This window comes from Podarcis erhardii, assembly GCF_964252035.2.
Source record: "Podarcis erhardii genome assembly, chromosome: 6".
Taxonomy (NCBI): Eukaryota; Metazoa; Chordata; class Lepidosauria; order Squamata; family Lacertidae; genus Podarcis; species Podarcis erhardii.
The window spans coordinates 77,966,678-77,987,893 of record NC_138510.1 but is presented as its reverse complement, the minus strand read 5'-3'; the positions used below and the strand labels follow the sequence as shown (position 1 = coordinate 77,987,893).

The 21,216-nt window shown below is 44.9% G+C and overlaps 1 protein-coding gene across 1 annotated transcript; it reads left to right on the top strand.

Moving 5' to 3' along the window:
- Positions 1-1,044: 1,044 nt before the first annotated feature.
- Positions 1,045-20,434, top strand: DBT (dihydrolipoamide branched chain transacylase E2). Its single transcript, XM_081866029.1, has 11 exons — positions 1,045-1,150; positions 5,094-5,217; positions 6,376-6,451; positions 7,700-7,881; positions 9,157-9,284; positions 11,540-11,777; positions 12,995-13,161; positions 14,273-14,350; positions 16,046-16,237; positions 17,182-17,253; positions 18,074-20,434. The coding sequence occupies exons 1-11, from the start codon at positions 1,100-1,102 to the stop codon at positions 18,239-18,241; spliced, it is 1,476 nt and encodes a 491-aa protein (XP_081722155.1). The 5' UTR covers positions 1,045-1,099; the 3' UTR covers positions 18,242-20,434.
- Positions 20,435-21,216: the final 782 nt, after the last annotated feature.

Genomic DNA, 21,216 nt, shown 5'->3' with positions numbered 1-21,216 from the left:
CTGCGCGCAACTGCCACTGACAACAGACGGCAGCTGGTCAAAACGCCGTATCATAAATTTCATTTATAAATTTCATGTAATTTCATTTATGTGCCATAAAATTCTAGACGCCGCTTGTGAACAAACAAATTTGCAAAAAAAAAAAAAAAAAAGGTGAAACGCAAAGATCAAGAACAATTTGCAACCAGTGCGTGCAAAAGGTTAAAATGCTAGAACAAATACCGCAGCGTTGTCTTTCCTGAGTGTGCTTCGACTAGCTTTTATTCGGTTTGAGCAGCAATAGGATCCGGCCGACCCCGCTCTTGAGGCAAGAAGGTAAGGCGACCACCTTGGGCGGCACAATCACAGGGGCAGCAGATCCCGATGCAGATCTTTGTTCCCCGATGTAGATCTTGGTTCACCCCTTGTTCCCATGGCAGGCAGGGAGGGGTTCGCCTCGAGTGCCAAAATGTCTTGGGCCAGTCCTGAACAGGGTATAGGGCAGTGCAGAAACATTGTTCCTTACTTGCATTGCAGGACCAGATGATCTGTGTGGTCCCTTCCAACTCTACAATTCTGAGATTCTACTTTAGATCCCGCTTTTTCTCCAAGGAGGAGGTTCTTTCTCCACAATAACTCTGTGAGGTAGGTTAAACTGAGACACACACACACAGATACAAACACCCCTTGCTCATATGCAAATACACGTATGTATGTCTCAGTTTAATATATATCAGTTTATATAATATATATATATTTATATAAAATATTATATATAGCTCAGTTTATATATATTAACGATGCCACAACACTGCCATAGGCAGAAGCCTGTTCCTTCTAAAATATATACCCGGCTTCGTGCGCTGCCGAAGAGTTCTGTGCCGCTCGGCTGCTTGCAGCTGTCCATAGCGGAATCTCGCTTTGCCTTCCAAGCTAAGCGCCTCCCTCTCTCAACCATTCATTGGAGAGAGAGAAACAGACCTTCAAGGGGGCGGGGGCAGCCTTTCAACGTCTTAATTGGCTACCGGGCGCCAATCGTGCGATCCCATTGGCTGCCAGGTGGGAGGGGTGTGGAGGCGAGGGTCTCTCCTCTCTCTTGTCTTCCCTCCCCCGGAATAAGATGGCGGCAGCCGTCGGGCTGAGGAGCTTTTACAAGGCGACGGGGCGCCTGGTAAGGGGGCAGTGCAGTGAAGCCCGTGAGAAATGGGGGAGGTTAGGGGTGGGTGGGTTAAGAGCAGCTCCTCAGTCGATCCCGCGCCCCAGCGATCCTCCTCTGTGGAAAGCAAGAGATCTGGGAGGACCTTGCCTTGAAATCTGCCAGTGATTGCGGGTATTTGAGCGCCTTGGTTGCCCGCCATATGGTTGCTCAAGGCGGGTTGCAAGGATCTGAAGGGTCACCTGAAGCAGGGTCGTCAAAAGTGGGGAACTGTGATCGATCCTCCTCCCCACCCCCCTCGCAAAAGCGTCCCTGTCGGTAACACCTTAAGAGATCTTCTGCTGCAGTAGGTAGAGCGTGTCATCTTAGGGGGGTTGAACTAAAATTTTGCAGATTTCTCCCATGAGCAGTGTCTTTAAAAATACGCTTTTGAGGTGTGAGGAATTCAAATCTGCTCTTATTTTTGTGACCGGACTACATTTGGCTTGGTAGATCTGCGTTCCATTTTTTTTAAAAAAGCACATAAACTAGTTTTGCAGAACTGAAATCATGTTAATCTTACCATCTGAGAATGTAAGGTGATAGCAAATAAGAATAACAACATATATAACACCAATCCATTTTAATGGTTTCTGCACAATTTGTTGCATGTTTTGCTTAGCCAACAAAGCTAAATTATATTGATGTAACCGAAATATCTTTTGCCTTACAACTTTTTAAGCACGCCTCAGTTTTTGGAAATTGAAGAATTCAACACCCCCCTACCGCTGCTGCTGTCTTGCCCATTTTTGCAGTCTTAGCTCTCTGAAACTTCCCAGTATAAAATCTGCCCTGCCACATTCCTATTTGTATATAAGGCTTTTGAAAACCACAGCAGTTTTTAACAGATTTGTTAATGAAAGATGTTTTCCAACCACTGTTAGTGCTGGTGTCTTGATGGAGCTTCCATGTAACAGAGGCAGCATACCTCTGGGTCGGTCCCAGATGTTGGGACAAATACTGGTGGTTTGAAGACAGGCATTCTGCTGAGTCTAGGTGTGGTCGGTGCCTGACTGGGAGACGTCTTAGAAACCCCATGTATGCTGCCTGAGGTTACACGATGAATATTTAGAAATGGGAAAAACAAAAAAACCCAGGAAATTATGGTTAAAAAATGTCAAGTTGTTTATGTTTTGCACTTAGTCCTCGAAGAGCTCAGGGCAGCTTATGTATGGTACCCAGGCATACAGTAAAAAAGGTAAAGGACCCCTGACAGTTAAGTCCAGTCACGAACGACTCTGGGGTTGCGGCGCTCATCTCGCTTTACTGGCCGAGGGAGCCGGCGTTTGTCCACAGACAGTTTTTTCGGGTCATGTGGCCAGCATGACTAAGCCGCTTCTGGCGAACCAGAGCAGTGCACAGAAACACCATTTAACTTCCCGCTGGAGCAGTACCTATTGATCTACTTGCACTTTGACATGCCTTTGAACTGCTAGGTTGGCAGGAGCAGGGACCGCGCAACAGGAGCTCACCCCGTCACAGGGATTCGAACCACCAACCTTCCAATCGGCAGGCCCTAGGCTCAGTGGTTTAGACCACAGCGCCACCCGCACCCAAACTTCAGATCTTGTCATTCTCCTGCCATTTGTCCAGTGGCCTGTCCTTTGTGAACCCACTGAGGGACTCTTGACCTGACATTTGTGGATGATGATTCGATTCCATGTGTGTCTTCTCCATTTGTGATGAACACTGTGAATGGGTATTTTACAACGTATTCAAGCTAGCAAACTTTTGTTAAACTGATATCTTAGAGTTGGAAGGGACCCCGAGGGTCATCTAGTCCAACCCCCTGCAATGTAGGAATCCTGCTCGCAGCCATCCCTGGATGGACTCGAACCACCAACCTCCTGGTTAACAGCCAGACCCACTGACCCACTGCGCCGCATGGGACTAACTGCAAATACATCCTTCACTTGATTCTTACCTGCACACATGCAGATTAATCTGGCATACAGTTGGAACTTGATAACTTGAATTGGTAAATGATATGCATGTGCTTAGTTAAGTCTAAGCTTCTTTGATAATTCCATTGAATTCCACTGTGAGCTGCGACTATTGTATGATAGTCCGATACCTAATCCCAATGTAAAGGATTGGGAATGAGAACAAGCCTGCTGTGTGGATCTTGGTGTGGTGTTTTGATTTCATTTAATGTCTGGTGCAAGTTTGTGTGTGGTTTGCAGGATTTGTGAGTTGAGATGCTGCTGCAGTCTACTTTGAGTTCAGATTGTGTAAAAAAAGTTTTGGCAGAAGTTTACTTCAGAAAGTAGTTAATACGCTGATGATGGACACTGAAATTGCCAATTTCAGTACTTTATTCATGGGTGTTTAAGATGGTATTGGGGTGGTTATACATGACCACGCTACCAATACTGTTTACACTTGCAAATGTTTTTGGAGTAGACATACTACTTTGTTTCTAGTCAGTGCAAGTCCCTTAGCGTCCTGCTGAAATCCTGTAACACTTTATACCCCAAATGTTCAGGCCTACTGTTTTGTCCAGCAATACTCCCCCTTCCCCCGTAATAGGCTGACTTTGGGGAAGCATTGCAGAAGAACCAGTAACATGGAATGATGTTCTGATGGTCCTGTATATTTCTTCCTAGTATAGGAGGGAAGAGAATTTGAGAATTCTTTACTCGGAGTTAAAGGTACCACATTTAAACACGTAATTGCCAACTTTCCCACACAGGTCTCCTCTTTCCTGGACCTGCCAAGAAGATCATTTCTCAGTTTTTACTATGTGAAATGCTTGAGGTACTTTGCGGGACCTGCTACACTTCCTTATTAGGAATCCCAGCGGTTAACTTTTCTTTTAAACCATTTTAGGTTGATTCTAAGGCATTCTTGATCTCTTTTGGGAAGCTGTGCCAAACAACAACTCTTTGAGTATTTTGCCGTTTTTGAAATGGAAAAACGGTGCCTTGTAGATTATTCTGTAGATTTTCTCTCACTGTCCTAATGACTTCAAAATTGGGCTTGGGAGCAGGACACCCTCTGTGACTCCTCCCACCATTGATGGATGGATGAGACCTGATGCATTTCTGTGGCTGAGCTGAGCATCCCTCCAGCTTCTCAAAAGAAGATCTTCTGCAGTGCACCTGCTCCTTTGCATTCCTCCACAGCTTGAGAACCTCAGCATAGGAATTCTCCTTCCCTTCCCACTATTTCACTAAGAAAGTAATAAGCAAATACATGGAGTTTACATCCAATGAGAATAACATTGACAATAAGATTACGTATCTGTGCCCTAAGTAAGTAAGTAAGCACCTATGGAAGATAATCAGTTGCACCTTCTCACTGCTGATTTTGACCTAATTGCAGCATTAATCTAATTGTGATTTTGGTAAACAATACTGTATTGTAGTGATTGGGACCACAGCTGAGGTCAGACAGATTGCTGGTGTGGGTTTTTTCTTGGTCACCTCTTCAAAGCTCTGATGAGCTTGTAAGATACAAAATGGCTACCTCTTCAGTGCTGGAGCATGGTCCATAGATGCACTGTGGACGTACATTTCCTGATATTGCCCAAAACTGAAGAGAAGGGGGCAGCTTCTCTTTATACGGAGTTCCATGTTGACTCCAAAGCCCATGGCCCAGAGCTAGTGGAATCTGATGGTAGTTTTTAATATGGTTGTTTACATTTCTTCTATATAGGCCCCTCAGGATTTTGAGGACAGATCTTCACTTTTTTGTTAACTTCCAATGAACACACAATATGGCAGAATTTGCCTTCTGAAACAAAGCAATTAATAACAATGAGTAAGATGCAAATGATAACATCTGCTGACTTTAATTGTCATTTTTCTCCTCCAATAATAAGTGGCTTCTGTGTGCTTCTGACAAATTGAAAGAAGAGAATAAGCGGTGATTTCAGTCTTGCTTGTCTCTAAGGCTTGGTTTTTGTTTCCTTTGCCAGCTCTGCATCCACCATATTAGATTGTACAGTAACTTCCGTTCGCTAAAGGCAAAATACAATTGTGGCCTTGACAAGCCCTCATGGAGGTATCGAAATCCACACCGATTGTTCAGAACAACTATTGGTGAGTTTCTTTCACACATAAAATTGTTTTATTTAATTAGGAGTTCTTGTCACTCCAAAGAGGCAAGGAAACAAGGAAGGATCAACATATATACTTGGAGCGATCTCAGTTCTCCAAGTGCCAGGACTTATATAGCCAAAATGGAGCAATGGACAGTGAATGGTGTCCCATTAGGGCAAATGGGGCACTGTGCTCCCAACTTCAGTCTGTTGTGGAAGCCACCACTTGGTATCAGCATACTTGGGGAAATCCCGAGGTTTGCAAAAAGCCAAAAAACCTAAAAGAGAGGTGAGGAGGAACAAACCTCATGCATGGTGGAGGAGTCCCAAATAGCTCAGAGAAGACTGGTGTGCTCAGTGGCCATGAAATGCTGGCGGGGGCGGGGGACTGGTAGTGGGGTTTGAATAGGATGGAGTAGCTGAAACCCTGAAGCACTCCATTCTGCAGTAAGCATCACTGAACATAGTCTTGAGGTAAATTATGCAGCAATACATAGTTAATTCACAGAGCCCAAAACAACATGGACCCAAAGTATCTTAAGGACCATCTGATAGTTTTTACTCCACCTCAAATTACTGAGATCCTCTAATGGGGCACTGCTGGGGGTTCCCCATGCCTTCACTAGAGACCAAGTATTTCATGGAGCAAGGCCTGCCCTGCGGAACTGCCTGCCACCAAAGGTTTGGCAGGCACGGTCCCTGGCTTCTTTCACATCTTCTGAAAATTGTTCAGACGGGTCTTCACAATCAGAATTTTAACCCACCAGTAACTGCTGTTGATGTTTTATTGATATTTCTGCTTGGGTTTTATGGGAGTGGTTTTATTATGTTTTGTGTGCATTGAGCCTCCTTTAATATACTTTAGGAAAGTGAGGTTTATAAATATCTACATAAATGAACAGCTGGAAGTAAGCAAGGTTGATGGGAGACTGCCTGAGAACCCTGTGTACCCCAGCTTGATTCCACAAGGAAAGAAGATTGAGATTTAAATTTAATAAAGAGGTTAGAAAGTGGGGACAGTATTGCACTTCTAATTAGCAGTTGTTGGGACCTGACTCTAATGTAAAGTAAGAATTGTATAGTTTGTACATAGAGCTACTCCATGCTGCTGTTCTGTTGTTTTGTTTGACATTTGTTCCCTTGTCTTTTCCTCCCCAAGTGTCACATGGCCAAATTGTCCAGTTCAAGCTCTCGGATATTGGAGAAGGGATTACAGAGGTGACGGTGAAAGAATGGTAGGTTTCCTCGCTTCATGCCACAAGGCTTCCTTTGCCTTGCACTTCCCTGACAAGTTGGTATAGGGTAGGAAAGGATGTTCGGGTTGTGTTAAGGCAGGAATCTCATTGTGTCAAGAGGCCCCTCACAAAATACACATACAAAGAAAAGGACATTGATAGGTAGAGCACTTGAAAGCTTTCAGTCTGCAGGTTAAAGTTCTGCTCCTAGCCATCACTGTTGTCAGCTGGCAAGGGTTGAGCTATATAGAGCAGAGGCCCAATCTCTGACAGCGACTGGCACACGGCCCATTATGGGGAGAAATGGTCCCTCATCTTTGAAGTCCACTAATTTCACGAGTATAGCTTGAGGTAACATTCTGCCTGTATCCCACTAAAGAATAGGTAAAGGTAAAGGGACCCCTGACCATTAGGTCCAGTTTCAGACGACTCTGGGGTTGCGGCGCTCATGTCGCTTTATTGGCCGAGGGAACCGGCGTACAGCTTCCGGGTCGTGTGGCCAGCATGACTAAGCCACTTCTGGCGAACCAGAGCAGTGCACAGAAACGCCATTTACCTTCCCACCAGAGCAGCACCTATTTATCTACTTGCACTTTGATGTGCTTTCGAACTGCTAGGTTGGCAGCAGCAGGAACCAGGCAATGGGAACTCACCCCGTCATGGGGATTCAAACCACTGACCCTCTGATCAGCAAGTCCTAGGCTCTGTGGTTTAACCCACAGCGCCACCCACGTCCCTGACTAAAGAATACTTCCACATAATTTTGGAAATATCTTTCTGTATCCACGGAAGATAACAGTGAGACACGAGGAACAACCAATTGGCCAGAATTAGAGAAGGATGAGAAGGTGGACCTCAACCACGTCCTTGAACAAGCTCTTTCAACCAGAGGGTCTTTCCACACACTGTGCCAGGAAACATAAAACTGAGTGTGCATTGGCAGTTTGAAGGGGGGGGGCTGAGCTACGCTAGGGGCCCCACATAAATCAAGGTTACCACAGCAATCGGAGGGAAGGTGAGGAAAAGCAGCTCCTTTCCTGAAATATCAGCAAACCATGATTTTACTCAATGCTGCCAACCCATTTCTGCCATATTTCCCATGGTTCTACCTGCAGCACCTATTTGGAGCACACCGTCTTATTGAAAGAACAGCATTAAAAAAGGAGAGGTGCCGATTGTCCCATTGTTCTTTGATAACCCTCCGGCTTCTCTGCCATGTATGTTACGCAGGTCTTTCTTTTTTCTTAGGTATGTAAAAGAAGGCGATGTCGTCTCCCAGTTTGACAGCATCTGTGAAGTCCAAAGCGATAAAGCCTCTGTCACCATCACCAGCCGTTACGATGGCGTCATTAGAAAACTCCATTACAACTTAGACGAAATTGCCCATGTGGGGAAACCGCTAGTGGATATAGAAACAGCTGCCTTGAAAGGTAACGTCAGTGGATTTCATCATTCTGTCAGGATGGTCTCATAGAATCAAATGTGAAATAGGTAAATGGGAATTTTAAAAACATAAAACCAGTTCTTGTTTCCAAGTGCTTTGCAAGTTGCAGGAGGTTCTTCACTAGGCAGCGGGTGGGGGGAGTTTTATGCACTTCTCAATTCATTTTTAGAGCCTGGTCCCTCAGTTATGTTACAAACAGAAATCAGGATTCAGAGAACCATTTCAAGCGAACAAGGGCTTTGAGCAACAGACTCGGGTTCTTATTTCTTGTTGCCATATAGAAGTCTTGGGCTTGCATCTTCTCCCCTTCTTCCTCTTTTGCAGGCCAGGCAGGAAGCTTCTGCCTTCCATTTTATAGAAACCACTAGGGCATCTGAAACCTGGGAAATTCTGGCCTGGTGAAATTCTGGTTGGTGAAAATAAGGCAGAATCAAACCATACTTTCAGGTCCAAGCTTGTTCTCAGAACGAAAAGCATAGTTCCCTCCATTTGTACGTCACAGTGGTTTAAAATCAGAAGCATCCGATCTTGTCCTGCTGGCATGCAGAAGACGAGGAGAGGGGAGATAGGCGCACACAAGACTGCAGCTCATTCTGATAGTGGGAAACCCTGGATTCCTGTACCAACTAACCCAGTCCACATCGCAAACTGCTTTGGGGTGTCTCAAAAGCCATTAGCTGTCTGCTATGCTATGACGCACTGTTGCTGCAGAGCCACAAGCCTAAAGTCCCTTTGAAAGCATGGAGCTAATTGTATACAGTGGTACCTCAGGTTACATACGCTTCAGGTTACATATGTTTCAGGTTACAGATTCCGCCAACCCAGAAATAGTACCTCGGGTTAAGAACTTTACTTCAGGATGAGAACAGAAATTGCGCAGCAGTGGCGGCAGGAGGCCCCATTAGCTAAAGTGGTGCTTCAGGTTAAGAACAGTTTCAGGTTAAGAATGGACCTCCGGAACAAATTAAGCACTTAACCTGAGGTACCACTGTATATCTTTGCACTCTGGCCAGAGACGAGGGCAGGCTGAGGGCAACTTGGAAGCTGCCTCCCTTGGGGTGTTGTCCCACATCACTCCAGCGATGTGTGAAGGAAGGAACCACCATGCCGTAATCTAAACACGCGAACGGTCTCGTTTCACATTCCAAAGCTTAAACAAAGTAAACTGACAGCGTTGTCACTGGACCCATGTTCTCTTTTCCCCTGAAAGCCGCTTTCCCTGCTGTGTTTTAAAGTTAACCCCTTTGCGTCCAACCTGCAGATGTCGCTCCCGAAGAGGACGTGGTCGAAACCCCTGCCGTGTCTCACGAAGAGCAGACCCACCAGGAGATCAAAGGCCACAAAACCTTGGCAACTCCTGCCGTCCGCCGCCTTGCCATGGAAAACAATGTGCGTTCCCTTTTCACTGAAGCGGGCTGCCTTGCACTTGATCTCTTTTTGCGGGGAGGGATGCGAGGCTGGTGTAATGCATTCGCAAACTGTGTTAACATAACGGCTAACGCAGCGATTGTGCTAATGTAACGGCTGATCAGAAGGTTTGATGCTTCGTGGCAGGAGTAGGTAACTTCTTGGTGGCTGAAGGTGGTACATTGCCTTCCTGTATGTTAGTGCCCCACCTCCCATAATGTGGGCTGGGCTTTACGGCAAGCTCCACCCACCACATGCTATATTATGTCAAACGCAGTGGAGAGGCTTGCTGGGGATTAATGTGGGCTGAGAGACTCCACGGAGCATGGAGAGGCTCTGGAGGGCTGCATTGCAACACTCATGACTTGATGAAGTGGCTTGCATGGCTAGCATCAGGAATTTTGAAGCCATTCACTTCTTGTGCAGAATAGTTCCATTAGAACACAAGAGTCTCTTAGTGATATATGATACGTATGACTTTGCATGCAGTCCGGCGCCCTTACCCATAATGGCACACAATGACGAGCCCTTTTTGTGCAGGAGATGCTCTGAGTCCATGTCATCAGGAGAAACCCCTCATGCCGCTCCCACAATTGGGAGAACCTTGGAAGAAGCCCTGAAGCAGCCTGGGCCATCCTCAAGGGGTTCCTGGAAACACAAACGGGGAGTTTGAAGTGTGAGGCAGGCAGCGTAGTCCCATCTGCTGTAGAATCAGACTTGGAAGGTGCCCACTGCCAGTACAGGAAATACAGGGACGCAGGTGGCGCTGTGGTCTAAACAGGGCTGTCTTAAGCATATGTGGCGCCGGGGTGCAAAGATCCGCCCAGCACCCGCCCCCCGGTTGCCCAGTCCCAGGAGCACAGGAGGGTGGAGCCAGTTGGCCGCCTCAGTGTCTCGCTGGCTCAGTCACCCCCGAACTTGCGGCACAGCAGAAAAGCCCACCGTAGCGCTCCAACCAACGGGTGGACTGTTTCCTGGACTCAACTCTCGGGCCCTGGACTCTTGGCCTGGCGCCCCTGAGAGCCCGGCGCCCAGGTGCTCCGCACCCCTAATGCCTATTGGTCTAAACCACTGAGCCTCTTGGGCTTGCCATTCGGAAGGTCGGCGGTTCGAATCCCCGCGATGGAGTGAGCTCCTACTGTTCTGTCCCAGCTCCCACCAACCTAGCAGTTTGAAAGCATGCCAGTACAAGTAAATAAATAGGTACCGCTGTGGCGGTAAGGCAAACGGCATTTCCGTGTGCTCTGGTTTCTGTCAAGGTGTCCCGTTGCACCCGAAGTGGTTTAGTCATGCTAGTCATATAACCCAGAAAGCTGTGGACAAATGCCAGCTCCCTCAGCCTGAAAGCGAGATGAGCGCCACAACCCCATAGTCGCCTTTGACTGGATTTAACTGTCCAGGGGTCCTTTACCTTTACCTTTTACAGGAGATTACACCCACCCAGCTTCTCTGAAGGAGAATCCACCACTTCTCAAGACAATCTGTTCCCCTGTTGTATAGATCATACCATCAGGAAGTTCTTCCTAATGTTTAGTCTAAAGTTGTCCGCACCAATAAGTTAAACCCATTGGTTCGGGCCCTACACTCTGAAGCAAGAAAAACCAAATTTGTTCTTTATTGATGTGTCAATATTTGAAGATATCTCCTGTTCAATCCTTTCCTCTCTCGGCTTTTAGCAGCCTCAGTGGAATTGTGTGTGGATCTTTGTCACAGGACATTTCCTGTGTAGCCTTGAGCAAATGGATGATATAGAATTTTTGGTTCACACTATTCAGTTGCATCTATGTGTACACTAATTTAAGGGGCCTGTGGATTCCTTGGGGAGGGGGTGGGTTACCGGTCCCAGCTCCACACTCACCTAGCTTCAACAATCCTGCAAAATTAGATGCTTTCAGATTATATGACTGGATACATGTGGAGTCAGTGTTAATGAAGTACCTATAAATATTTGCAGAGGGCAGTATCCAACCAATGCATCCCATCAGCGTAAGGATTTCCCTTTCTGCAAAGGAAATTTGGGAGGGGGGTGCATGGGGGCAAGAGAGGACAAGTTCTGTTGTGTAAGTGGAATTACTTGCACTGAGGAGATGCCTAAGTTGGAAACGGTCCACGTATTCTTCAAACGCTTAACTTGCCTGCCTTCTCTCAATTTTTTTTGCCATTTCAAGAAAAAGGACGCGTTTCCTCTGCTCATGCCCTATATCCAGAATTCTTTAGCTTGTGCTCTTGCCTTTCAGATTAAGCTGAGCGAAGTTGTTGGAACAGGGAAAGATAACCGTATCCTCAAAGAAGACATTCTCAATTACTTGGCCAAACAGACGGGAGCTATTTTACCTCTATCGCCAAAACCTGAAATTGTCGCGCCGCCGCCAACACCGAAGCCTGCAGCAGATAAGCCAAAGACGCCCAGAATCCCTCTGCCCATTTCCAAACCTGTAGTAATTTCACAGAAAGATAAAACAGTGGCCATTTCAGGTAAATAAATTAATGAAACCTCCTGAGGATCTAATATAGAACAGCATGCGTAAAATATTTGTAAAGGGCAACTGAACAAGTAAAACATGAATATTTGTTTCGGCATTCGTAGCGAAGCACACTGCTGGTGTTTTTCCTCTTGTAATGCCAGTAGGATGTTGAGGGGTGTGCTGCAATTTTTTGTTACAGTTAGAGATGAATCCAGGAAAATGGCAATGCAGAATTTTTGGGAGAGCTCATTCAGGCACTGATACTTAGGGAAGCTTCCAAAGACTGGCAGGTCTGCTCCCTGCTCCCATCTATTTTCATATTAATCAGGAATCAGCAGATTATCTTCCTGACTCCTGGAAAATTAATCCCGACACTGTCTTGGTGAGACTTCTAAGCCTTGGCATTCAGTGACATCACCATGCAACAGGGCAGGGGAGAACAACACCGTGTTGTGGTGCAGTGCCAACGTAGTGTATTTTCTGGTACTCTGGGTAACCAAACCATAGATATGGCCACGCGTCCTTCTCAGGCATTGATAAAGTCTGCACACACTTAGCCTCAACAGTACAACAGCCTTGGATGCTGTAATCTGTTCACTGGGCAAATACATTCTTACTGTTTGCAGTAAGAGGGTATTTTCTCATATGGTTTCTCCCCCCGAGTTTCTCCTATGGCTTACTGGAGTTCCATCTGCGACATTTAACCTTTTTAATAGTTTTGATGGGACACGGGTGGCGCTGTCGGTTAAACCACAGAGCCTAGGACTTGGCAAGCAGAAGGTCGGCGGTTCGAATCCCTGCGACAGGGTGAGCTCCTGTTGCTTGGTCCCTGCTCCTGCCAACCTAGGAGTTCGAAAGCACGCCAGTGCAAGTAGATAAATAGGTACCGCTCCAGCGGGAAGGTAAACGGTGTTTCCGTGCGCTGTTCCTGGTTTAGCCAGAAGCGGCTTAGTCATGCTGGCCACATGACCCAGAAGCTGTACGCTGGCTCCCTCGGTCAATAAAGAAAGATGAGTGCCGCAACCCCAGAGCCGGCCACGACTGGACCTAATGGTCAGGGGTCCCTTTACCCTTTACCTTTAATAGTTTTGATGCCTATGTCTGAGGTTGTCATCGTTGTCAGTTAATATAAATTTTGTTAAATAAATTTGAAGGAAGATGGAAAGCAAGGCAGGAAACCGGGACATCACTGGGCGTCGTTTTTCTTCTTCTCCCCCTTATTTCCAGGATTCCAGAAGGTCATGGTGAAAACCATGTCTGCAGCGCTGAAAATTCCTCACTTTGGTTATTGCGACGAGATTGATCTCACGCAACTTGTCCGGCTGAGAGAGGAGCTGAAACCTGTGGCACTTGAACGTGGAATTAAGCTCACCTTCATGCCTTTCTTTTTAAAGGTGAGGCGGAACCAGCAGGCCTTGCTAATGTGCAAAACGAGAGGGGTTTGTAAGAATCTCAAGCTGTCCGTACAATAGTTTTGGTAAGATGCAAATGCATCAAATTGTAATAAGTTTCAAGGGAGATAATGTATATGTCCTGGTGATTTTTATGGACAGTTAGTATAGAAATCTATATCATAAATAATAAGAGTCCTTTAATTGGTAGACAGCCCTCCTTCTTACAGGCTGTTACACTGACAACATATTTAGTTTTGCACGTATCCTTGGCTGCAACAATAGACTGACCTTTTAAAAAATACTTGATTTTTTTCATGCTTCTCAAAATATTTTGAAAAGTATGAGGCGTAGTCATGGTCCTCTTTCAAAATGCAATTCTTTGGGTTGGGGTGCCTCAGAAGTTGTTGATGTTAGTATTTAACTTATATACCACCCTTCATCAAAAGATCTCAGGATGGTTCACAGTAATGTTGTAATTAACAGAAAGGATCTTCCATCCAATAATTTTTTCCATGGAATACCAGAAATTACTTACTCTGACTGGAGACATTTCCACTGAAATGCTAGATAAAGAAAAGCCAATGGGCTTCTAGGCACATTTATTTAAATGAGGGGTGTGATTTTAAGTGTGTGGGTGGGTGGAATCCAGCTTACAGAAGGGCATTTGATCCAGCAGAGGCATTTGCTATTGAAAGAGGAGGGGAAGACAATTTCTGCCCATTCCCTTTCCCCCCATCAGCTCTGGAAGTGAGAGGGCGGAAGTGAGAAAGGAGAATTGGCAAAAAAATAAAATCCCCTCCTCTTGCATTAGTAGGCACCTCTGCTCAATCAGAAGCCCTTGGGAGCATAGGAAGCTGAGTCAGACCATTGGTCCGTCTTGCTCAGTAAAGTCTGCACCGATTGGCAGTGTCTCTCCAGGGTTTCGGACAGGTATCTCTCACAGGGTTACCTGGAGATGCTGAAGCTTTCTGCATGAAAAACGGATGCTCTACCACTATCTCCCTATGTACACATATGCAGAAGCTATGTTGCACAGTTTCTGAAGCATGCAGCCTGTTGGCTCTGGCTGCTAGAATAATCCCATTTGTCTTTCTTGAAAAATATTTAACAGGCCGCTTCTTTAGCCTTATTACATTATCCGATCCTCAACGCTTCGCTGGATGAAAACTGCCAAAACATCACTTACAAGGTTTGTATATTAACATTCCTGTCTCACTCTTAAGAGAGATCCAGCTCTGTTTTACGATGATTAGATACGGGGAGGGGGTGTTAGGGGAGGGGTAGTACCTCTGGTGGGGAACATGTTGTGCTCCTTGTGGAGTAGTTTGTCCACCTTGGGTCGTCCGTCCCCCCCACACACTTGGCTCTCACCTGTGGCTCCTTGATGTTGCCAGCATGCGATAGCAGCCACACCCTGGGAATGGCTTTGACTGGCCGGCTAAACCAGGTGAGGGGAGCCGATAGGCCTCAGACTCCTGGGGTTAAAGACTTCCCCTGCATGCAAAGACAGGCTCCAGTGGATTGAGCGGACGAGACCAATAGGGGACGAGAAGACAGTTTCTGCATGGGGGGCAGATGGGGCTCATCAGCCTAGAAAGGGAGCCCGTTGAGGAGGGGAGAGACTCCATCAGGCAAGGCCCCCTTCCACCTGCCTTGCCCCACCTCCGGCCCTAGGAGTCCTCATAAGGGAGGTATTCCTGGAGGAAGAACTGTGAGGGGAGAGACTCCACCAGGCAAGGTCTCCTTCCACCTGCCTTGCTCTACCCTCTGCTTCTCAATGTGTATTGTATTATTTTATGTACTGTGGCTTCCCCTTGTTTTATTGATTATAGTTTAGATATTATTGTAACTGTTGAGTGGATTTCTGTTTAACTTTTATATGTTGATATTATTATTTTATACTATTCGAATTGATTGTTGAATGTTACTTTTTTGAGGTAGGCTGCCTGTTTTAAAGTAATGTTTTATTATCACATTTTTGCATTGCATTAGATTGTTATAAGATGCACATTTTTTGTTTCTTCAACTTGTAAACCGCCTTGAGAATTGTAAGATAGAAAGGCGGTATACAAATTAAAAATGATGATGATGATGATGAAGGAAAACTCTGGTCCTAAACCACTGCCTTGCGGGATATTTTCAGGAGAAGAAAAGGTTAGGGAGTAAACCCAACACAAATCTGGAATAAAGTCCCTAAAGTGGTTGAATGGCGTCTTGGACGCCTCCTTTTGGCAACGCCTGCAGCCAAGCTGGTGCCAAACATATTGCTTTGGACTGCATCAGTGAGGCAACAGCATCTTGTTGTCTGAGCAGCCCAGGTCCTCCATCCACACCAGCCAGGCTTGCATCTCACGGAGGTCACTCGGGTGCTGCTAACACAGTGGTTTGACTTCACCTGTGGAGGCGCACTCCATTGTCTCTCATGATTGATGCCAACAAGATACAGGAAATTATAGTTTGTACTGCAAGCAAGCAGGGTGCTTATGGGAGTACCTCAACAGCAGTTTGCAGCTTACATGGGTTTGTTGTTGTTTTTTTTAAAAAAATTAAAGTCCTGTATTTTATCTCAGGAGTTCAGAGCAGCGTATGTGGTTCCCCCCAACCCCATCTTATCCTCAACACCCCTGCAAGTCAGCCTGAGGGAGAGATCAATTCACCCAAGAGCCACTCTTTGAGCTTTTGCTGGTAGACTTGGAATTTGAACCCATGTCTTCCCGGCTCAGTTGACAGTACTGGCAGCATCTAGCATTGCATGAATTGAAGTCCAGTTATGGAGCAGGAAAGGGAGAATATATTGGTCATGCCTTCTTACATCTTGAAGAGAAATTCTGTTTTGTCCAAAACAAAGAGGAATATTTTTTATATATTCATTCATTCCTTCTAGGCTTCTCACAACATTGGAGTTGCTATGGATACAGGGCAAGGCCTAGTTGTCCCTAATGTGAAGAATGTCCAGGCCTGCAGTGTATATGAGGTTGCTTCAGAATTAAATCGCCTTCAGAGCCTGGGGTCTGCGAATCAGCTGGGAACAAGCGACCTCACCGGGGGAACATTCACACTCTCCAACATTGGCACAGTGAGTTTAAGCAGCCTTTAAAATCCAATTTTAGAAACATACCTAGCCATATTGTTTTAAATACAACCAGACCACAAACTATTACCCCATGGGGGAGGGAGAAACTGGTCTAGCTTTGGGGACTAAGCCCCTGGGAGGACAGGGGGTTAGATGGATGAATATTCAGTTATGTAAATGCCCTACTTTTAAGCTGAAAAAGGCTCCCACAGATGGATAATAATATCAGGCTAGCAACTCCCATCGTCCCTGGCCCATCGGCCATGCTTAGGGCTGAGGGGAGCTGGAATCCCAACAATATCTGGGAGGGATTGGATTCCCCATGCCCAGCTTAGATGATACCCACCGCTGCCAAAGTAGATAGTCCTGTTGGACTTCATCACAGGGCAATGGAGCCTGATGGTCTCTGTGGTGGGTGGAGGAGGGATGGCGAAAACAGCTACGAATGGAGATGGCAAAGGTGTCCGTTGACCTTGCAGTCTGCTGTTGCTTCTCTTCCTCACAGGACATTTGGAATATGAGAGAGTGGTATGAAGAGTAATGGTGTTATGTACAGTGGTACCTCGGGTTACATACACTTCAGGTTACATACACTTCAGGTGACAGACTCCGGTAACCCAGAAATATTACCCCGGGTTAAGAACTTTGCTTCAGGATGGGAACAGAAATCGTGCTTTGGTGGCACAGTAGCAGCAGGAGGCCCCATTAGCTAAAGTGGCACTTCAGGTTAAGAACAGTTTCAGGTTAAGAACAGACCTCCAGAACGAATTAAGTTCTTAACCCGAGGTACCACTGTACATGCGAGCACACATAGCAAACAACTCAACATGCACAGCTTCACCCATGGGCTGGGAGGGGGGGAATTGTTTCCCCCAGATTACATATCACCCAATACAGATGTCATCCCAAAAAATGCTTGTTTATTTTATTTTTATTTTATTTTCCAGATTGGCGGTACCTATGCAAAACCCGTAATTCTTCCTCCTGAAGTAGCTATTGGCGCTCTTGGGAAAATACAAGTATGTTGATTCTGAATTATAAACCTACAAATGCAGTATTGATTCAATATTGATCACTCCCATATGTTTTTGAATGCATTGTCACGACCGGTGTGCTTTTTTTTCTGGGGGGACGCAGGGGTATGCATACCCCTAAACATTTTGTGAATCTTAAGTTTGGCCTCATTGAGGTGCAGTATTTCAATATGAGGAGGAAAATGAGAGTACCCCTAAACATTTTTTTAGAAAAAAAGCACTGGTCACAACGCTCTGTAAGTGTTTGTTGGTTTTCACATAGGGGCAGTGAAAACTCAAACAGAGTGTTTTGATTGTGAGGAGTGGCCAGATTTTGAACCAGTCTTGCTTCTGTTTCACAAAGGCTCATTGTCCTGCTGCAGTCACTGTGAAGAGTCAGGGCTGTGGATGAGCACTTGCTCCACAAAGTCCCATATTAGGGGATGGTTTTGGATCGCTCAATAAGCCTACAGCCCCAAAAATACTTCCTAAGGCGTAAGCCCCATAGTGGGAATTGGTTTTGAGCAGATATGCACAGGATTGTGCTGTAAAAGTAACTTGAAATACTAGCATTTTCCTCAATTGCAGATTTGCTGTCTGCTCAGTTGAGGCCTTTAGAGAGAGAAAAATCACACAACTGACTGTTTTCTGAGTGATACTATCAGTTTTGTGAGGCAAGCTTTCAGAGTCAAGAGGGTAAACTCTCTCATCCGACTAATTTCAGGGCCTCTTGCGTATCCAGGGCAATAGCCAAAGGTGTTAGATAGTTGTGATGTATTAACAATACTCCATTAGTATTCTCTCCTTTTCTTCCTGGATTTTTTAGGGCCTTCCTCGGTTTAATGCGAAAGGTGAAATATTTAAAGCACAGATAATGAATGTGAGCTGGTCGGCCGATCACAGAATTATCGACGGCGCAACCATGTCCCGTTTTTCCAACTTGTGGAAATCTTACTTGGAGAACCCTGCTTTCATGCTGCTGGATCTAAAATAAAGAGGACTAATGCATGGGTGCATCGTTTAAATTTTGAAACTGCTATCAAGCTAGCTATGCTAGCAAGTGTCCTTAAATACTACATTTCACAATTCAGTGTGTGAATTCTCTGATCACATACAAGGTGTGATCAATAGGCCTTTCTGATCACCGGTCAGTGTACTGATTAGCTGTTACATTTTGTCGGGCTGAGTAGGTTAGTTTGTAAATTATTAGGCTAGAGACCGTCATACCAGACTGTCATACTTCGGCTCTTTGGTGCGGCAGTGAGAAATCTATGTTGATAACAGGCCATATTCCACTACACTGACATTGCCAGATAAAGGTTACTAGCATTTATTTTTTAACTGCTTCTGCTGTTGGTAGATTAATCTTTTCTCAGAATTTGATTGGAAACAGGGTTTTCTCTTTCACAAAACAAAAGGGATGTTACCAAGTTTCTGATACAACAAACGCACAAATCATGTTCAAATAAAATGATTTTATTGCTTATTTTATTAAATACACAGGAATGGCCTTTCATTGGTTATTGATGCTAACGTTTCTTTTCCAAACGTCCTTTCTGCCTGAATTAATTTCTGTAATATGTGAAGCAACTGTCGGCAAATGGGAATATGTCCAATAGGAGTAAAGTTTGAAGTTCATACAGGGCACAGCTTAGCTAAGGAGCCATAAATGAAACTCATGCAAAATGGAGGTTCTTCAGAATCCCAAGTGCGTTGACTTTGGACAGTTCTTGGTGCTCCGTATCAAGATGGTATAGATAGGTATTTTGTGTGAAATCTAATGAATGTAACAGAGGTGCCCAAAGGATAGTTTGCACAATACGTTTGTTTATTTCGCTGTCCTCCGCATGCTGCTGTGAACCAGGGGCACAGACTCCTGGGGGCCCAGCCCTTTTGGGACACACGCACCCCAATATTTTGGGGGGCCCAATGTCCAGAAAACAGGAGGAGGTCTGAGCGCAGTCCAGCTTCCATAGCCAGTTCCTCCTCTTCCTGTTGCAGAGAAGGAGGGTCCAAACAGCCCCCTGCCAATGGCAGCGGGAGAAGAAGGAGGAGCCATTGGCTCTTGAAGCCATGTGGCCGCCATGTCCAACTCTGCCCTGGCTCCTCCAGATGCCCTGACATCATGTGTGACATCAGCCCCCCACCCATCACCCTTGCAAGCACCTCTGGTGTGGACAAGTGTAATTTGTGAAGCAAGCCACCACAGATAGACATAGCTGACATCACTTCCTGTGATCAGAGAGGCACATTTTGAGCCAGCACAATAATAAAATTTGCCAATGGGCAATTCCTGCGTTAGGTTTCTCCACATGAGTGCATGCCTGGGTTTGGAAAGGAGGCTGTTAAGTAGGAAGTAAAGGCATACAGCAGAAAGGTGTTTGGCCATTCACATGAAATGAATACTTTGAAGAGATGCTGGGTTCAAGCTGCGTCAACTGTTAAGTGGTTTCATTTGAGGATTTTCCACAGCGTCACTGGAGTTCACGATCCCTTTTTCTGCACGTGCATTTAGAGCCGAAGAATGGTATCCAGTTAAGTCGCTGTGTGCACAGGAATTGCCCCCCATACCATCCCCCAAATCTGCTCAGAAGGCTATTCCAGCCATATTGTGCAATTGTGGACTGGACTTCAGAACAGCGAAAACCTGAGATGCAAGCAGAAAGAGGTTTGAAACAAGCAATACACAAATGCACAACTGTTTAGGGAGATTTAAAGTGACCTTAAAAGTGAGCATGCCGGATTAAAGGCTGTATGTGACACACTAACAGGCACTTTAAAGAAAGAAAAGGAAAAAAGCTTCTAAAAATCATATGGGAAATAATCATACACTCAAAATGCTTGACGGAAGCTTAGTATTGCACGCACAGCGTATTTTCCAACAATATTGTACTGTATCCTCATTGTGAAAAGTTATTTTGTTAAACATCCCTACAAACTTCTGAATAGTATATGTTGATTTTTAATTTTTTATAAAGAAAACCACTCCTCTTGTCATCTGTGAGAAGAAAGTTGAGGTAAAATATCTGAGATTTAGAAACCTAAAGATGTGAAATAATACTCAAGTCTCATATAGATCTGTGAGGAATTTTGTATTCACCTTTGCCGATTAAAAAACAATTACTATATACTGTCTTAACATTTCTTTTAAATTGTTTTCTATTCTTGAATAAATTTTTTATTACAACCTTTGTGATTTGAGACTTTTATCTGAGGGTATTTTGTGGCTTTAAATCCACCAAGAACATAAATCCACATAGTCCCGAATACACACCATTTGTCTCGTCGCATGAAAGCAGCCGATTGAGCTCATCTGCAGAAACTTGTTTCTTTAAAGATTTTCCGTAGTGCCAACAGTATTCGGCCTCCTTTTTACCTGTGTGCTGACACATAGACTGGATCAAAAAGCGGATATAAATCCCTAAGGAAAAGTAGCTTTGCGGCAAGATCAAGCTATAAGAAGAATGGACAGTAATCGGTGGGAATATCAGAAGTAGGGAAAGACCGAGAGATTCTGCAAGAATCTGGCTGGGCAGTGCCAATTTTTCTGTTTCCCTCCTCACTTCCTTTCACCAAAGCAAATCATAATGTTTACAACAGCCAGGATTTACGTATAAGCTAAACAAGCTATAGCTTAGAGCCCCACTATCTTGCCCCCCCCCAAAATTAGTCTCTTTGTAAAAAATTAGAGTCTTTGTGAATTGTGTTTCTAAAGGAACTTCTTTTATTGCCAAATGCCAATGTGTTTGCATTATTAAGTTTGTTATGAATAAAAAATCATTTTAAGAGCTTAATGATTATTTCACTATTAATATACTTCTTAATTGTATTTCACTATTAATATACTTCTTAATTGTATTTCACTATTAATATACTTCTTAATCGTATTTCCGTTCGACAATTACTTTGATAAAATGCATATTTTGTTATTTGCAAATGGCTTTAGATACCTATTAGGTCCATAAATTC